This window comes from Accipiter gentilis, chromosome 1 (assembly GCF_929443795.1).
Source record: "Accipiter gentilis chromosome 1, bAccGen1.1, whole genome shotgun sequence".
Classification (NCBI taxonomy): Eukaryota; Metazoa; Chordata; class Aves; order Accipitriformes; family Accipitridae; genus Astur; species Astur gentilis.
The window spans coordinates 9,314,164-9,329,141 of NC_064880.1; the positions used below are offsets into that span (position 1 = coordinate 9,314,164).

A 14,978-nucleotide genomic window follows, 5' to 3' on the forward strand; every position below is an offset into this window, starting at 1 on the left:
TAAAGGGGATTTGGGTATTTTGAGCTATGTGCTTTCCCTCCCCTTTGGCTCCAGTGCCTACATAGCTTGATGCTCAAACCAAACTGCTTCAGAGCTAGGACAAGTACCAATGACAACACAAGCAAGGTTACTGGCCGTTGCAGGAGCGATCTTAACTGGACACGCTGGGGGATGGAAAAGTCCTGCTGCAAGCAGAATGGGGAGATGTTTTCTGACCATCTCACCTGGTGTTGTCAAAATGAGTCTCAAAATGTCAGCACTGCATCTGCCACTGCCAGGGACATCACTTCTGTGCCTGTTGACACTTGTCTGGGAGCAGTGGTAGGATACAGCGTGAACTCCCCAAAAGGATGCTGCTCTTGTACCCCTTTTTGTGTTTTCTTAAAAGAGAAAGTCTGAGAGATCCAGAGTCAGCTCAGTGTGAATTAGATGGGAGGATATGTCAACAGGTTCACTAACAGAGTTTTGGCTATAAAAGGACAGATCTTCAGAAATGAGAGAAACTAATTAATGAGATCAGCTGCTCGTAAGAGCACAGGAGGAGCTGTTGGATTAGTTTCTTTTATGTTAAAGATAGGAGAATTGTCTGAAGTTTGCATCCTGAACAAGAGAGGAGAATTTGTATGAGAGGTTACAGACCTGAGTGAATGAATAACTTGAGGGAGAGTATTAGGACCTGCAAGGAATGTCTGAAATGTCCGACAGGCAAAGAAGTGTACTTTAGAGGTATGGAGAGAGGCCTGTGGCACGTCAGGCTGCTGGGCATCGTGGCACATACCGTGACAAGCAACAAACATTTGTCTGACCAAGTAAAGGAAAAGAATAATGAGAGGAGATGACCTGCAAACTCACGGCTGAGCCTAGGGACAAATCCAGGAGAAACACAGAAACAGAGATTTCCTGCAGCTGAAGTGAAATCACAACTCAAAGGGCATCCCCCAACAGTGGAGAAGCTAACACATGTGGCTATGAGAGCGACAGCAAGGTTTATTACTGTATTTTCCAAGTTGAGAGTGGTCCCTACAATTGATGACCAGGACAGATGTGTGGGAGAGGGAAGCACTGGTCTAGGCAGTCAGCTCTGTGGGTGCACAGGAATATGTGTTGGGACAGGCTGGAGGGCATAGGTAGCTGAAGCACTGCATGTAAGCAAAAAACAATGGGATAAAATGCAGTAGAAGGTGTTCAAGTAAATTGTTTCTGCCTGACCTGGAATCTTTATTTGATGAGATAAAAATGTTTTTTTCTGCCTCAATCTAGACTTGAGCAAAGCATTTGAATTTCATGTGAGGAAATTGTTAAACTAGAGGAAGTGGTGATATTAAAAAAAGGATGTGTCTTATTGGGAGATAACTACAGATTGTGCCGAAGGCAGGACTGACAGGTTGGAGCAAGGTTACCAGTGGGATTCTTGGCACTTACTTAATATTCACACTAATGTTATTGACACAAAAATATCAAAGCATGCTTAGCAAAACTTGCTGATGAGCAAAACTGGGATCTTTTGTCCACACAGAGAACGATCTGCAAGAGGGAGAAGAATTACATGGCTGCAGGACTAAGTAGTGAGAACTGAATGACGTGGTAGTGTTAAGTGAAGGGCGTGCATTTAGATGCAATAACAAGAACTAAGAATTAAGACCTCATCTGACATTTCTGTGTGCAGTTCCAGTCTTATTCAAAAAAGATGAATTTGTATTGAAGCAGTGACAGGTCTGCAGTTGTAAGATCAGGGGAGTGGAGAAGCTGTTTTAGGAGAGGAGCTGCTTTATTTAGACAAGTGAAATGATGACTGAGAGAGAATATGATCGTGCTCTTATAAAGAGATTGGAGAGGAAGGGTAGGGTAAACACCTCAGAGAGTTTAGAAGGCTTTTTAAGCTAAAAGATGATGTTGGCACATGAACAAATGGGTATACACTGGCCATGAATAAATTTAAGCTGAAAATTAGAAGAATCAACAGGGGAATGAGACTCTGGAAGAGGTTTCCAACCAGGGGAAAGGGAGCAAAAATGTAACTAGTTTAAGGACAGATCTTAATAATTTTATTAATGGGACTGTGTAGTCTAGTGCTTATGACAGCAGGGAACTGGGCTGGTGACCTACAGAGTTTCTGCCAGTCCTACATTTCAAATGCTTAGGAACACAGCATTTGTAGAGAGGAGGTCAACCTGTATTTATCAACTGGCTTTCCCTTGTAGGACCCTTGTAGGTATTCTACTGGCATACTAGATCTTTTCCAAGTGATTGCATCTCACATAAGAGATGTCTCATGTGGCCTGGTCATAGAAATAATCATTCAATTAATAGGATGCTTGCTAAATAATGAGAGTCTTTTTTTCTGTCCATGTCTGTCTTTTGATGACAAGCAGAAAAATTGGGGAGACAAGGGAAAAGAGACTGCCAATTTAAAAAGTATTTACTAAAATTATTAGATTAAATACTGTTTTGAACCCTATCATTAGGTCCATTTTTGTTTCCTTTGAAAAAATGTTTTTTTGCTTGTCCGCCACTTCCAAGAGCTAGACTTGGTGGAAGAACCCACCAGGGTAGTTTTCAAGGTGACACGTGTCAGATTAGCTGGGACATGTTAAGTTGTTCCTGTAACTAGCACTCCATAACACCTCCTAGTTAATCAAATGGGTGAAAGCAGTGGATATGGATTTATTGCAGTACTGTGATACTGTTCCTGGTTCTCTGATCTCTGTTCAGATCCAGGAATTTATAGGAAGCTCTCACAAACAGGTTCTTGGCTGTTTCTTTGTCACAGGTAGTTTTGGATTGCTGTGAAGGCAGCTCTCAGAGGGAAGCCATGGACAATCTGCTCAGGAAGGTAAATGAAGAGAAAACCCTGAAAGCGGAAAGTTTGGTCAAACTTCTGGGGGCCGTGAAAGCATCATTCCCTGGTCTCCACCTTCTGCTAGACAACTTGGTGGCAACAGCAAATGTCTCTGATGGCAAAGGTATGGGTATACTAAACTTCAGAGCCCGGGGGCTCGCTTCAGGGAATTCCCAGGGAGTTTGGATGCTTGTCTGGACTTCAGCATGCTCTTATAATCTTACTTTCATGTAGGACAATGGGATGGCCATTTTATTCAAACAAAAATAGTCTGGGAGCACTGGGGTAGGAGGGCTATGCCAGCAAGAAGGCCCCTGCTTTGCAATGAAATGAGCAGTGTTGGGCAGAAGCCTGTTGGGCTCCTTCCTTGAGTTTCACACTGATAGGGTAGAAGCTAGGATGTCATCTCTGGAAAAGAGGAGAACTGTTCCCTCCAGTGTCAAATTACTTTTTGATTTTGAGTCACTTAAAAACAGCAGCAGCATGTGTCTCCATAATAAATAGAACAATTTTCACATAATAAATGCTTCATAGGTGAAGGCATCTTTACCAAACTCTGGTTCATTGGTGACTTTAACATATGGTACTTGCTGGCTTTGAAAGCAAATACCTGAAACTTCCCAAAAGTCATAGATGTTTTGATATTAAATACAGGCAATGTCTTACCTGGCTTCTGTCTTTGTGAATTCCTTGTGATTGAGGGAGATTGTGGGGAAAATTTAGTTGGGCTGTGCGCCTGTCCTCAATCCAGGTAGCATTTCTGCATATCGTGGTCACTGACTCGTGGTCTCCTGTGCGGAGCAGAGTGTGCTGATGGGAGTCCCACACTTAGCGTCTCTATTAGACATCATGACCTTGGATAGCTAGTCCCCTCCTTTTTGTTTTGGTGGGGTTTTATTGTTTGGTGCCTGCCTATGGTGATTCAGGGACTCATGAGTCCTCATCTTTTGACTGGTGGGACAGCCTTCCAGGTTTGGGTGGGTTTAGGCACACACCTGAGCAATTCAGTTGGAGAGGCAAATTTCACCAGCTCTGAAGTCACATAAAAGTTAAAAACTAAATTAACATGCAGTGAAATGTAAATGAGTGTTTAATAGAAGGCAAAACTGTGCTCATAATGCTGATAATTTCCTCTGTAGCAAACATTCCCGACAGGCAGTTTGCTTTGTCATTTGTTAAGCACGATTGCTTTCTTGAAACACCAGACTCCCAACATGGTTAATTATCTAGTGGTAATACCTATTCCAAGGAGGAGCATTCCTTAATTACATAGAGTTGAATCTCCTCAAATTGCAGCTTGAACAAACAGAAGCACAAATATTCCTTATTGTGGAAATAAAGAAGGAGGGAATGATTTGAGCCACTGATGGCAGCCTTTGATGTCCTGTGCTGTCTTGCTAACAGAAAGGAGGATGTCTTGTACACTGGCATAGGGCATGCAGGTTATGGAGCTCACGTTGGTACTGCAGCTGAGCTGAGAGCGCATTCATAACAGCTCAAATTTGTGTAATAAAACCAGAAACATTCCGATGGGAGAAGGGGGAAAATATTTTTATTTGTAAACCATCCCCTGATCCATGTGGGGCACATCCAAGTCATACCTAAACACTATGGAGCTCAAGCACTTAATGAGGTTGGTACTCCCACTTTGCCAGGGAGTAGACTCATGTCTCCAAGAAGTCTTTGTCCAGGGAGTTTTTCATATTAGCTCAAAATCTTCTGTTGATTATTCCCACAGCCTGCCATTGCCTCCTTCACCATCCTGGAGAGCTTTCTCTTCTTACCTGGCACTGTAGGTTTTCTGGGTCCCAGAGACTGTATTTATTTATTTTTTTTTCACCAAGCTGTGTGTATTTAGCTGCCTTTCTTCCAAGTAGTGCTGTGTGAATAATAGATTGTTCTGTTTGGTACTGAACCAAAATGATTAAAAGACCTGAGCACATAAACAAAAAACATGCACAGATGTCTTGGATGAACTGCAGTTTTTTGTTTTGATTTCTCCTACAAAAGTATAACTATGCATCTTCTCCAATTTAGTAACTCCAAAAGTGAAAAAAATCCTTTTCAGATTCATCTATTTGGCAATTTCCAGTTGTATTTATCAGCTAATCTAGCAATAAGTACAATTGTATATTATTTTTGGTACACAGTAAGTTTTGCCCAAGTCTCTTCATTATCCTGAATAAACACTGTTGTTCTTTCTTGAATTAGTCTGTTGTGTCCTGATACCGGAGTGTCTTTAAAGGGTTGTGGTGTTACTCTAGAGTTGTTTCTCAGATTCATCGGGGCAAACCTCAGCAGACCCAGCTTGGAATTAGATATGGGAGAGGGAAGGAATGAGGTTGAAGTTGCATTTCTTTGGTGTAAGGGAGAGAAGAGGGTATTACTGCTGCTTTGCAATCACAAGTCTGGTTTGTGTTCCCTTAACATTTTCAGCAAGGACAACTCAGCCCACTAAGTTCTTGATTACCTTGGACCATCTGGGTGTTCGTAAAATGTTAGCATGTTTCATAGTCATACACCGCTGAGATGGAGCATGCTGCAGAGCTCCTTCTCGGTGGCACAGCTCAAAGACTCTCACTTACAGACATCTTTCAATGTAAATACAATTAAGAGTCAGTAATGGGATCTCCTTGATTCCAGGCCATCAGAAGAGGCTGATGAGCATCTTGAGGTGTTATCTTCACAGACAAGGCCACATGTTTACCTGCTGAACATGGCTGAAAACTGAGACTTTCTTCTTCTGGGCTCAGACCAGGACTGAGACTTGGAAGGGATTTGGGTGCCAGAGATCTATTTTTGTAGGGGCACAGGGGCAGAGGATATTCTGTGTTGTCTTTGATCTGGAGCAGTTTTGATTTGCCATGTGTTTTGATTTGTCATGTTCATCCTCTGCTTGAAGGTGAATCCAGGTGTCCTAAGTGTAAGGCCCTGAGCATTAGTGACCCAGGGACAACTGGTTGCTTTGGCTTTTTTGTTATCCCCTAGCTCTGAAGCCCTTTGGGAAGGTGCTGCAAGCTGAGCTGTTCTTATTTTCATTCACTTGCATTCAGCCAAATGGACCCCAGAGGATTATGGAGCCAAACTGTTAAGACAATACCGACAAAACTTGGTGGAGCTCCTCACAGACACCCAGACACTGTTGCAGGGTATCTCTGCTGCACAGAGCCTGGCTCCTACTGAGAGAGAGGTAAGCAGTCTCCTGCATGTGTGCGAGCAGATACTGAGATTTAATCCCCATCTGGGATCCCTATCAAGTCCTGAGGACTTGATTTACTACTTCTCATGGCTTGGTTTGGGGCAGTCCTCAAGCAGGACTCGGTTTAATGATTTCTCAGTATCCTATTGTGGAAGTGAAGCAGGTAACATATATGAAGCTGAAGGCTGGCAAGTAAGGGTGTCTGATATGGGTACTGAGGAGAGATGCTCAGCTTTGGAGAGACTTGAGGAAATAGCTGATGTGTTTGTGTGAAGAGCTGGGCTTCCAAGTGGTCACCACTTGAGTTGCAGTGTGAGCCAGGTTTTCAGCAGGGTGGGAGCAAGGGAAGGCTGGGTCTGGAGTGAGCTGCAGTCTTGTTAGTGCCTCGCTGTGGGTCTTTTCAAGGCGATGGAGCAGGTTGTGAAGTGTGAGGCTGGTGGTTTCGCCTCCCTCGTGTCAGCAGCGCTGGAGGAGCGGTCTTTGTCAGTCTCTGCCATTTGGCAGCTGCTTCTAGCTGTGCGGGAACCTGCACCACTGAACCTGCTCATGGATGAGATTCGGAAACAACCTGGCGCAGAGTTTTTCTTCCAAGCAGGTAATGGCCTTGGTGTCGCCCCCTGCTCTCCCTGAGCTTCTCCTGCTGCTGGCAGGAGCTGCTTTCTAACTCTTCACTCTCTCCCTGGCTGGGAACCTCTCTTCTTCCAGTGGGCCTCAACACCTGTGTCCTTGGTGAAACAATAGACTGTTTGGAAAAGCACTTTGGTCTGCAAACACAGGTGCTTTGCTTGTGGCTCTGTGCTTTCAGGTTTTGTAACGAGGAAACCTTTTGAGAGCTGGCCACCATCCTGCAATAATAACCAGCTGGAGGCCCATCAGACTGAAAGCATGGGTTTCATTGGAGGTCTGTGTGCAGCCACCACCCTGTCCTCCCCAGTGTCTCAGCCTCTGGCTTTGAGTTTTCCTACTTTAAAACCTAAACTGTGCTTTTCCCCCAATATCATTGTCAAAATCTCATGCAAGTCTGAGGAGCATTGAGGTTGGTGGTCTTGTGGGGCAGGAGAGGGAGGCTGTGCAGAGCCCAGCTTTGTGTGCTGGCCCTGTGGGCCCAAAGCTGTGGTTCACCTGCCTGCAGTCAGATGCCTGTGGTGTAGCTGCCTCCATCTGAACTCCTCTTCTCCATCACCTCTGTGCTCAGCCTGGAGAAACCAGCACTTCTGGTGTGTGGTGCATCTGGCCACTTTTTACATGGCTGTCCTTGGATGAGGCAAATTGTGCCTAGATAGGCCTGTTTCTCTGCAAAGTCAGAATGAGTTGTCTATAATTGGGGGAGAGAAGAAATCTGGAGTCTTAGGAGAACCATGCCTGCCTTTTGAGTTTGTCACTGTCTCTTTCAGCAACATGCTTTGGAAGACCTGATCTTCTCACCCAAAGTTGGACAAGCAGTGAGAAATGAGGTCTGCTAGGGTGTTATGCTAGATGTCAGTGCTGCAATTAGTATAACCAAAGCTTGCCTGTAGTTGTTTGCTGTTTCCTATGCCCTAAAGAAGTCACTCCTGTTAACGGCTCAGTTTCAGGAGCGGACTGGATGAAGCTAAGTGAAGCTAAGGCCTTCAGGTTCTCCTTGGGTTTTGTGTTTTTTAAATACCTTTACTTTTTATTTTCATCTTTAGTGGCCACCAGCGAGAGCACAGCCATTGAGATCATCCTGCGGCACAGCAAGCTGATCTCGGAGGCCATCCATCAGAGAGTGGACCTGGACGGCTTGGCTCCAGGGGAGGCACAACTCACAGAAGCGGTAAAAGAGGTGCAAGGGGATGCTCTTGGAGCTGGCATGGTTTGGGGCTCAAAGGGTGGGCAGGCCATAGCATGCACTGAAATCAAGGGACATGACTTAGGTTGGGGAAGCCATCCAAAGTTGGAGGTGACCCTCTGCTGAAGTAAGAGTGTGTTGGGTGTTTTGTATTAAATTCTGCAGGAGTTTTTAGGTAAAAGAAATTGCCAGCAAGATTCTCAGCTGGTGAAAATATGGGTATTCAAACACAGCAAAACTGTTCCAGCTCTGCAAGGGTGCTGAAGTCCTGGAGAAAGCAGAGCTGCCAGGGAGTGGGTTTCCATTTGAGTTGGTTGTTCCAGGACATATGAGAATGAAATGTTCCTAGAAAATGCACTGAGGATGCCATGATTGTGTAGCATTCCAGAGTGCCTTGCCTTTTTTTCCTCTTTGACAAAGAAAATGGGTTGTGTTAGTTAGTAACAAGCTGGCCTTTTCCACCAAGCAGTCTATGGTTGCTCATTCTTGCTCTGGTTAGGTGCTGTTGGAGATCTGGAAGGGTGAGGTACGTATGGGCATGCACAGACTCTCACCTTGGTTCTCCTTGAAGTGGCTGTCTGAAGCAGGTTTGGATTTGGAAGGGAGATAAAAGCCCAGAGAGAGTTGTATATGAAAGACAGGTTTATGAGTTATGTAAGCTTGTAATGGTGTAAGGCATTGAGGAACTGCTCTTTCTATGGAAAGGTGGTTTTAAGTGAGCTAATACCAAAACAGAAAGTCTGAGAATTTAATTTGTTGTAACTTTTTTTAAGCCTGAAATTCTCTCAGTTCATGCACATCCATCAGTGGAGGGACAAAGACCTATTTGGAAAGGGATTTCTTTTCTGGTTTCTCAAAGCAGGTTCCCAGCAGTAGAGATGAAATAAGGCGGATGTGCCCTCACTCCCAGACCATCCCGACCTTTCACAGCCCAAAATCTCTATCATGTGATGTTTTCTTCTTCTTCTTACTTCTGCAGCTACTGAGTATTTCTGCTCAGAAGGAAAGTTCAGAGGCCTCCTTGAAAGCAGCTCTAAGCACAGCCCAGGAGAGGTCTGTCCTGGCCATCAAGATCTGTCAGCTGCTGTGCAATGTCCATGAGTCCTTCCCGGACCTGCAGCCAGTGATGCAGGAGCTGGGGCATGTGGGTAAGAAAAACACAGGCTTTCATCCCTCTGTGATCTTTTACACATAGTTATGGGAGTCCTGGGCAGTTTGGTAGTGGATCTCAGTGTCCTGGTGGCCTGAGGTCATTTTGCAGAACTACCCCTGGCCAGGTATCGGGGTTGTACTTGCAGGAGGATTCACAGGGATGACCTCTGGATCCAAGCCCTGGAGCATGCATTTTCTCTTGCTGGTAAAATGCACCATATTAAAGTTTTGTACATCATGAGGATTGTGGAGACCATAACTTAGCCCATACTGGTGTTCCTTAACTGCATTTGCACTTTTCCACCCCAGTCCTTGCTCTGGAGGTGTTTAAGCAACTTAGTTATGTAAGTTGTATCTATATTGGCTTGTTTTTCAGAATTACTATCCTCAAGCTGTGGGGTTCCTTTGGCTCCTCCTGTATTGTTGGATCTGTATGAATTTGGACTTGTATTGCAGTCCCTTGACTTTATATGCGTATGTGTGGATACTTCACAGGCTGACTGTGGAAGGGTCACATCAGAGTGCACTTGTCTTGTGCAAAGATGACCGTGATGGTGCAGTTTGTAGTCCCAGACTGTTTTCTGAGTTAATTTTCTTAGAGTGCCTTAATTTGGTCTTGCTGTGTATAAACTTTATAGAGCAAATGATCCCCTGGGAGGGTCCCACAGCAGTAGGGGAATGTTACATACTGTACTAGTTTGGCAAAGGTATGAACAAAACATATGCGGATAGCAATTTGGTGAACTCCAGAAACAAATGCATAGCAATAACCATGTGTGAGACCCTGCCCTGAGCTGTGGGATGCTTTCCAGCTGAGCTGAATTGTATCTCTGCATCCGTCATTTGAAAGAACAATGCTTAACAGAATTTGGTGCTTTAATGAAAAAGATAGCAGAGGGCCAGGAAGCTAACTGCAGGTTTGCATTCTCTTGAAAAGGATGCAAATGTGACTTGCTTATTCTGTTTGTTCACATACATTTTTACGGCGTTGTGTTTCCCAGTGCATCCAGATTCTTTGGGCTGCAGAATCCACTGGGGTGTACACAGTGTGATTTTTTTTTTAAAAGTTTTTTTTAAAATTTATTTTTTTTTAATCCAAGCACAAGCACTGGTTCAGCTCAATCCATCCCTATTTATTCGTGATGCCAGAGCTGCTTAGCTTACGGCACAGTGTGGAAATACTAGCAGATTGTTAGGTAGTTAGGATAAGCAGCTTGTTATTAATGTCTTGTCTTTTTTTAGGAGTATGTTTAATTGCTTTGTCTGAAAATTTCGTTCAGGGCCATGATCAGTCTTTATGAATGAACACGAGCCTCCTGGCTTTGAGACTCACCATTGTTTTGTGTTTGACAGTGACAGGCAAAGACAATGTTCCCCATGTGCTTGGAAGGGACAGAGAGTGACCTGCCCCTAGGTCACTCTCTGCACCCTAGGTTAGTTAGCTTGCCTGTGTTCTTGAGCAATGAGACAATGTTGGGGCGGTAAAAGGGACTGGGTGACGGGAAGCGAGGCATGTGTAGAAAAAACTGAGGATCTGGATTACTGCTCTAACCGTAGGGCTTGGAGGGTGATAGCACATGCTCTGCTCTGCTTTCTTGACTCAGTGGCCTTAGTGGTCTCCCTGAGAGATGTCCTACACTGTAGATCCAGTATTCATGCCCAGTTCATATCTAGGTCCTCTCTTGTAACTCCACCAAGAGCTGCCACCAATCCAGTTGGCTTTTTAACCATCCAGTTGGCTTTTTAACCTGGTAATGGCTCTGATGAGGATTTCCAGAGAAAGGCAATTCCTTCTTATCTGCCATTCCTTCTCTGTCTCCTTCAGAAGCTGCAGGCACTTGTCCCACTCCCCTTGACCCTGTCTGACCTTGCGATGTGCCAGGGCTGATGCCCTGGTGACTCTAGAGAAGGTAAGCCAACAGCAATTGCACGTGCCTGTGAATGTGCAGCCCACCTAAGCTCTTGAACACCTTGCAGTGAGGGACCTGGGGAGTCAGCTAGATTGCTCTGGCAGATGCCTGCTTCTCTGGCAGCAATATCAAAGAGAGCAGACTGCTGTTACTAAGTGCCTTTGCAGGGCTTCAAGCCAAGGTTGAGACAAATGTTCTTCAAGCAAGAAGCAACATCAAAAACAAGAGCCCTGGAAAAATGGTATTTACTTGGCAAAAGTGTATATTCTGTATGAAGTGTTCAGAGGAGGATTGCCAGTTACCAGCCCCCTTTTGGCATCCTACAGATCTTTACACTGAACTTCCATATCTTAATTTCTAGGCCAGTCTCCTCAGCTCTGATATCACTGCTTACCAGCCCTAGATGTTGCAGGTGGCTTTATGGATCAATAGCCACGTGGGTCTTGGCATGAGATATGAGTGATAACTGCAGGGCTCATGTTTGAGGGATGTGAGCTTCCACTTGAAGCAGAGGTGATCTTACATGTCTGAAGAACATATGTGCTGTGTGGAGATGCGTACAATTTGTGTTTCCATTTGAAAGCAACGGGTTTTACATCTCTACTGAATAAAAAATAATTCTGGTACTTAATTTAGGTGAGCTGAAGCAGTTGGAAAGCACTAGGCATCCCTGTGGAGGAAATTGTCTGTGTCCATCCCCAACCACATTCAGCATCACCAAAGTAATGGGTTGGTTTCTTTGTGGAGGTACAATATGAAATCTGCTGGTTTCTCCTTGGGTGCCTTCTGTAGTCAGAGCACTTTCCCTGTTGGCAGCTGGTTGCATGCAAGGATGAGGTTTGGCTCTTCCAGCCAACTCCACAACCTTCTCCTTAGCCAGCTGCTTTCCAGGTCTCCATGCAATCACTTCTTGGGAGATCATGTTTGTCAAAATATGTCTCGCTTTCACATCTCAGAAATGCATCAAGAACTCCAGCAAAAAGGCTTTTCCTCTGCATTGTCTTGTGTTTAAAAATGACAGTTAGCATCTAACTTAGGCCATCTAACTTAGGCCTGGGTCAGCCCCTGGAATTGTGAAATTGGAGGGTCTGCAAGCAAATGCCATTCTCCCCTGTAGAAGTTCTGCATTAGAAGCCACTATGCATGTTAGCAAACATTGGAATGACCTTCAAGATGCAAAGGGGTAGGTGGAATTGTCTTCCAGCTTAAGCTGAAGAAGTGAGAGATGGGATGGTCACACCCTAAGAGATCTTCTGCTTCTGGAGTTCTGCAGGGAGGGTAGAGCAGCCACCAGGATTATAGACTCAGCAGACCACTTAAAAAAGAGAAAGAGAAGTTGGTGTGAAATACACCGTAATTAATAGCAGGGTTTTTCTTCCAGTGCTGAATGTCTTTGCCACCAGAGAATGGAAAGTGCTGCGGAGTCCAGAGTTGCAGACGACCCCATAGTTGGGAATTCCTGTCTGGGACCTTTTCTGGTGTATGTTTACCCTGGGCTCTGTCTGTTCCCAGGAGGCTCAGCCAGGGGCATGGCCAAGGCATGCTAAGTTACTGCCCCTCAAACTTGATGTGCAATCACTTCTTCATTCTGGTCTTGTTTCTCACGAGGGCACTCAAGCTCACCTCTAAGCTTCCTACATCTCCAAGGACAGAAGTTGGCTGGGTAATGTCTGTTGCTCAGTGCTGCTCTCATGAGGTATGAAATGTTGTCTTCACCCATAGGAGGGGTTCTGGGAGACAACCTGGCTGCCAAGTGGAAAGGAATTGCTGCCCTGATGTAGCAGTGCGATGTGTCCTCTCTTCTGTTCAGGCAGCAGCCAGCCTGTGGTACTTGATGCTGTTAAAGAAACCTGCAAGCTCAGCAACCTGACGCCTGACCTTACTGCCACATCAGCTTTGCGTCGTGCAGTTTAGCACGTCTCCCATTCTCCTGTCTCATGGTAGCCAGATGTTGAAAGGCTTTTGAGGATGTGTTCCATCATGGCAAGGTTCCTCCTGCCATCCAGGATGTATATCTTACACTGGCATGGGACTACAGGGTGCAGGTACCTAGCCATCAATTTCATGTGATCTGCTTCACCTTTGTTTCAAAACTGTTCTCTGGGAGTAGTAGCATCCCCCTGAAGATGGAGAGCTGTTCCTGGAGCCCCTTTATATATTTCCCCATGAAGGTGGACTTAAGTTGAGAGCTCCCGCTGCCTTTGTACCATTACAGTCTTGTGCTGTTGGCTAGGCTAAAGGTTTGTAATCCTGAACACCATTTTCACAGGCATAAGAGCAGGAGGACCATGAGCCAGCTTTTGGCCCACTAGGGTCTGTGGCAAAACTCCACTTCATTTGACTCAGGTTACACCCCTGCTGCCATGGTGGTACTTCTAGATGTTTCCAGTCCTGGTGTCCTTAATGCTCACATCTTCCTCCACGTTCATCCTCATCCACATTCATCATCATCATCATCAGGTTTAAAGATTCTTCTTCACTTGGGTCAGAAAAACTGACAGTGTTGGTTGTAGGGATGTGGGAAGAGACCTTAGAGGTGAAAGGTGCGTATTGCTATCTTTATAGAGCAGGTCAAACTGGAAACCAGTCTTCCAGTCTTTTTCTCCCTTGATGTGTTCACTGGTTGGTGGGTCACCACTTGACATCTTAAGATTTCCAAGTGTGTTGGAATATCATCTGGTTTCTAGTTGGGTTGGAAATCCAGGACAGTTAGCGCTGTGCGAGGAGGACACTTTGCTGAGCTCTTCCCATAGTGAGGAAGGTAGAAATGAAGTTTTGCAAGCACAGGGTGAATTTCCTGTGCATTGGCAAAAGGAGAAGTCTGCACTGGTTTCCATGGCCACACAGTTGCATGGTTCTCATTAAAGCAAAGAAGCCAAATATATGTTTGTATTTTGATTTCTTCCATATATGCATTCCCTGTGGGTCTTTTATGTAGATTGAGATCCTAGGTGAATTTTCCAGCTTGTGCTTTTTGAGATGATGGTGTTACAGGAACTCAGAAAAGCATTATACTTTGTAAGAAGTGAATGTAATGAGCGATTTATAATACCTCAGGGCCCTAACCAAAAAATTCAAAAGGGTCGTAGCAAGATTATCTGTTCCCTTTCAAAGAGTTTGTGTTTGGGAAGTGTTCCTGAGATTTCTTGTAATTAATGGCTGGATATCCACTCTCAATGGCAGACTTAGACAGTATCATACCTGAGGCTCAGATCTTCAAACATTTTAGCACAGCTGTAACTTCACGTGTCTGAGCAATAGGCAGATGCTTGGAAGCAAAAGTTGTTCCTGTTTGAGGAGCAAGCTCTTTAGAAAATCTGGCCCTGGCTCTTGCCATCTCATCCAACCCCTGTTATTCGTGGGTGGAGAAATTCAAGGTCTGCTCTTTCATGCATCGTACCATGCATGGCCACAGCCACTTTTGGGCAGAGCCATGTGCCACCATGTCCCACTGATGGGACAGCATGTCTAATATGTGTCTGTTATTGCTGTCCAGGGACAACTGTCTGTGTAGGAGCATTCAGGAGATGGGAGACTGAGGGGCTGGTGCCTAGTCCTAGTGGTCACCACTGAAACAGGAATTGCTTTTTCTGTAGGTCTCTTGACTGAGGGAAGTGGGGAGAAACCTGGGATCAGGAAGTGGAAGGTGAACAGTGAATCCCAAGTTGAAGCTCTGGACAAAGATGAGGACAAGGTGGGAGATGCCACTGCCAAGGAACTGAGGGAACACCAAGAAAAAGCTTCTTCCAAGAAGACTTTTGTCTGCAAAGCCTGCGATAAGACCTTCCATTTCTACTGCCGCCTGAAGGTGCACATGAAACGTTGTCGGGTGGCCAGAGGAAAGCAGATCCAGTGTAAGGAGTGCAGCGAGGTCAAATCGACGAAGAAGGAGCTGGAGAAGCATCAGCTGGAGGTCCACGGGGTGGTGGGGATGGCCAAGAAGAAGAAAAAGCGTCTCCCTGTGGCGTGTGACATCTGTGGCCGAGAGTTTGCTCATGCCTCAGGTACAGTTGGTGGGAGCAGGGGTGTTTGGAAAGTCTGGACAATATAATAAAGTGACAGTCTGAA

The 14,978-nt window shown here is 45.2% G+C and overlaps 1 protein-coding gene across 12 annotated transcripts in view; it reads left to right on the plus strand.

Moving 5' to 3' along the window:
* The window catches only part of ZBTB40 (zinc finger and BTB domain containing 40), a 40,406-nt gene that overhangs the window by 19,560 nt on the left and 5,868 nt on the right, over positions 1–14,978 (plus strand). For 7 of the 12 annotated variants that reach the window (XR_007505777.1, XM_049798101.1, XM_049798083.1 and 4 more), the window contains 7 exons: positions 2,771–2,963; positions 5,893–6,029; positions 6,444–6,633; positions 6,844–6,939; positions 7,709–7,842; positions 8,828–8,996; positions 14,507–14,914. Coding sequence is in view for 11 of the 12 variants with exons in the window: in XM_049798101.1 (XP_049654058.1) it covers positions 2,771–2,963; positions 5,893–6,029; positions 6,444–6,633; positions 6,844–6,939; positions 7,709–7,842; positions 8,828–8,996; positions 14,507–14,914 (1,327 nt within the window). In the remaining variant the exon portion in view is untranslated. The remainder of the gene's footprint in view (positions 1–2,770; positions 2,964–5,892; positions 6,030–6,443; positions 6,634–6,843; positions 6,940–7,708; positions 7,843–8,827; positions 8,997–14,506; positions 14,915–14,978) is intronic. The other 5 variants (XM_049798112.1, XM_049798122.1, XM_049798141.1 and 2 more) reach the window with 5 other exon arrangements.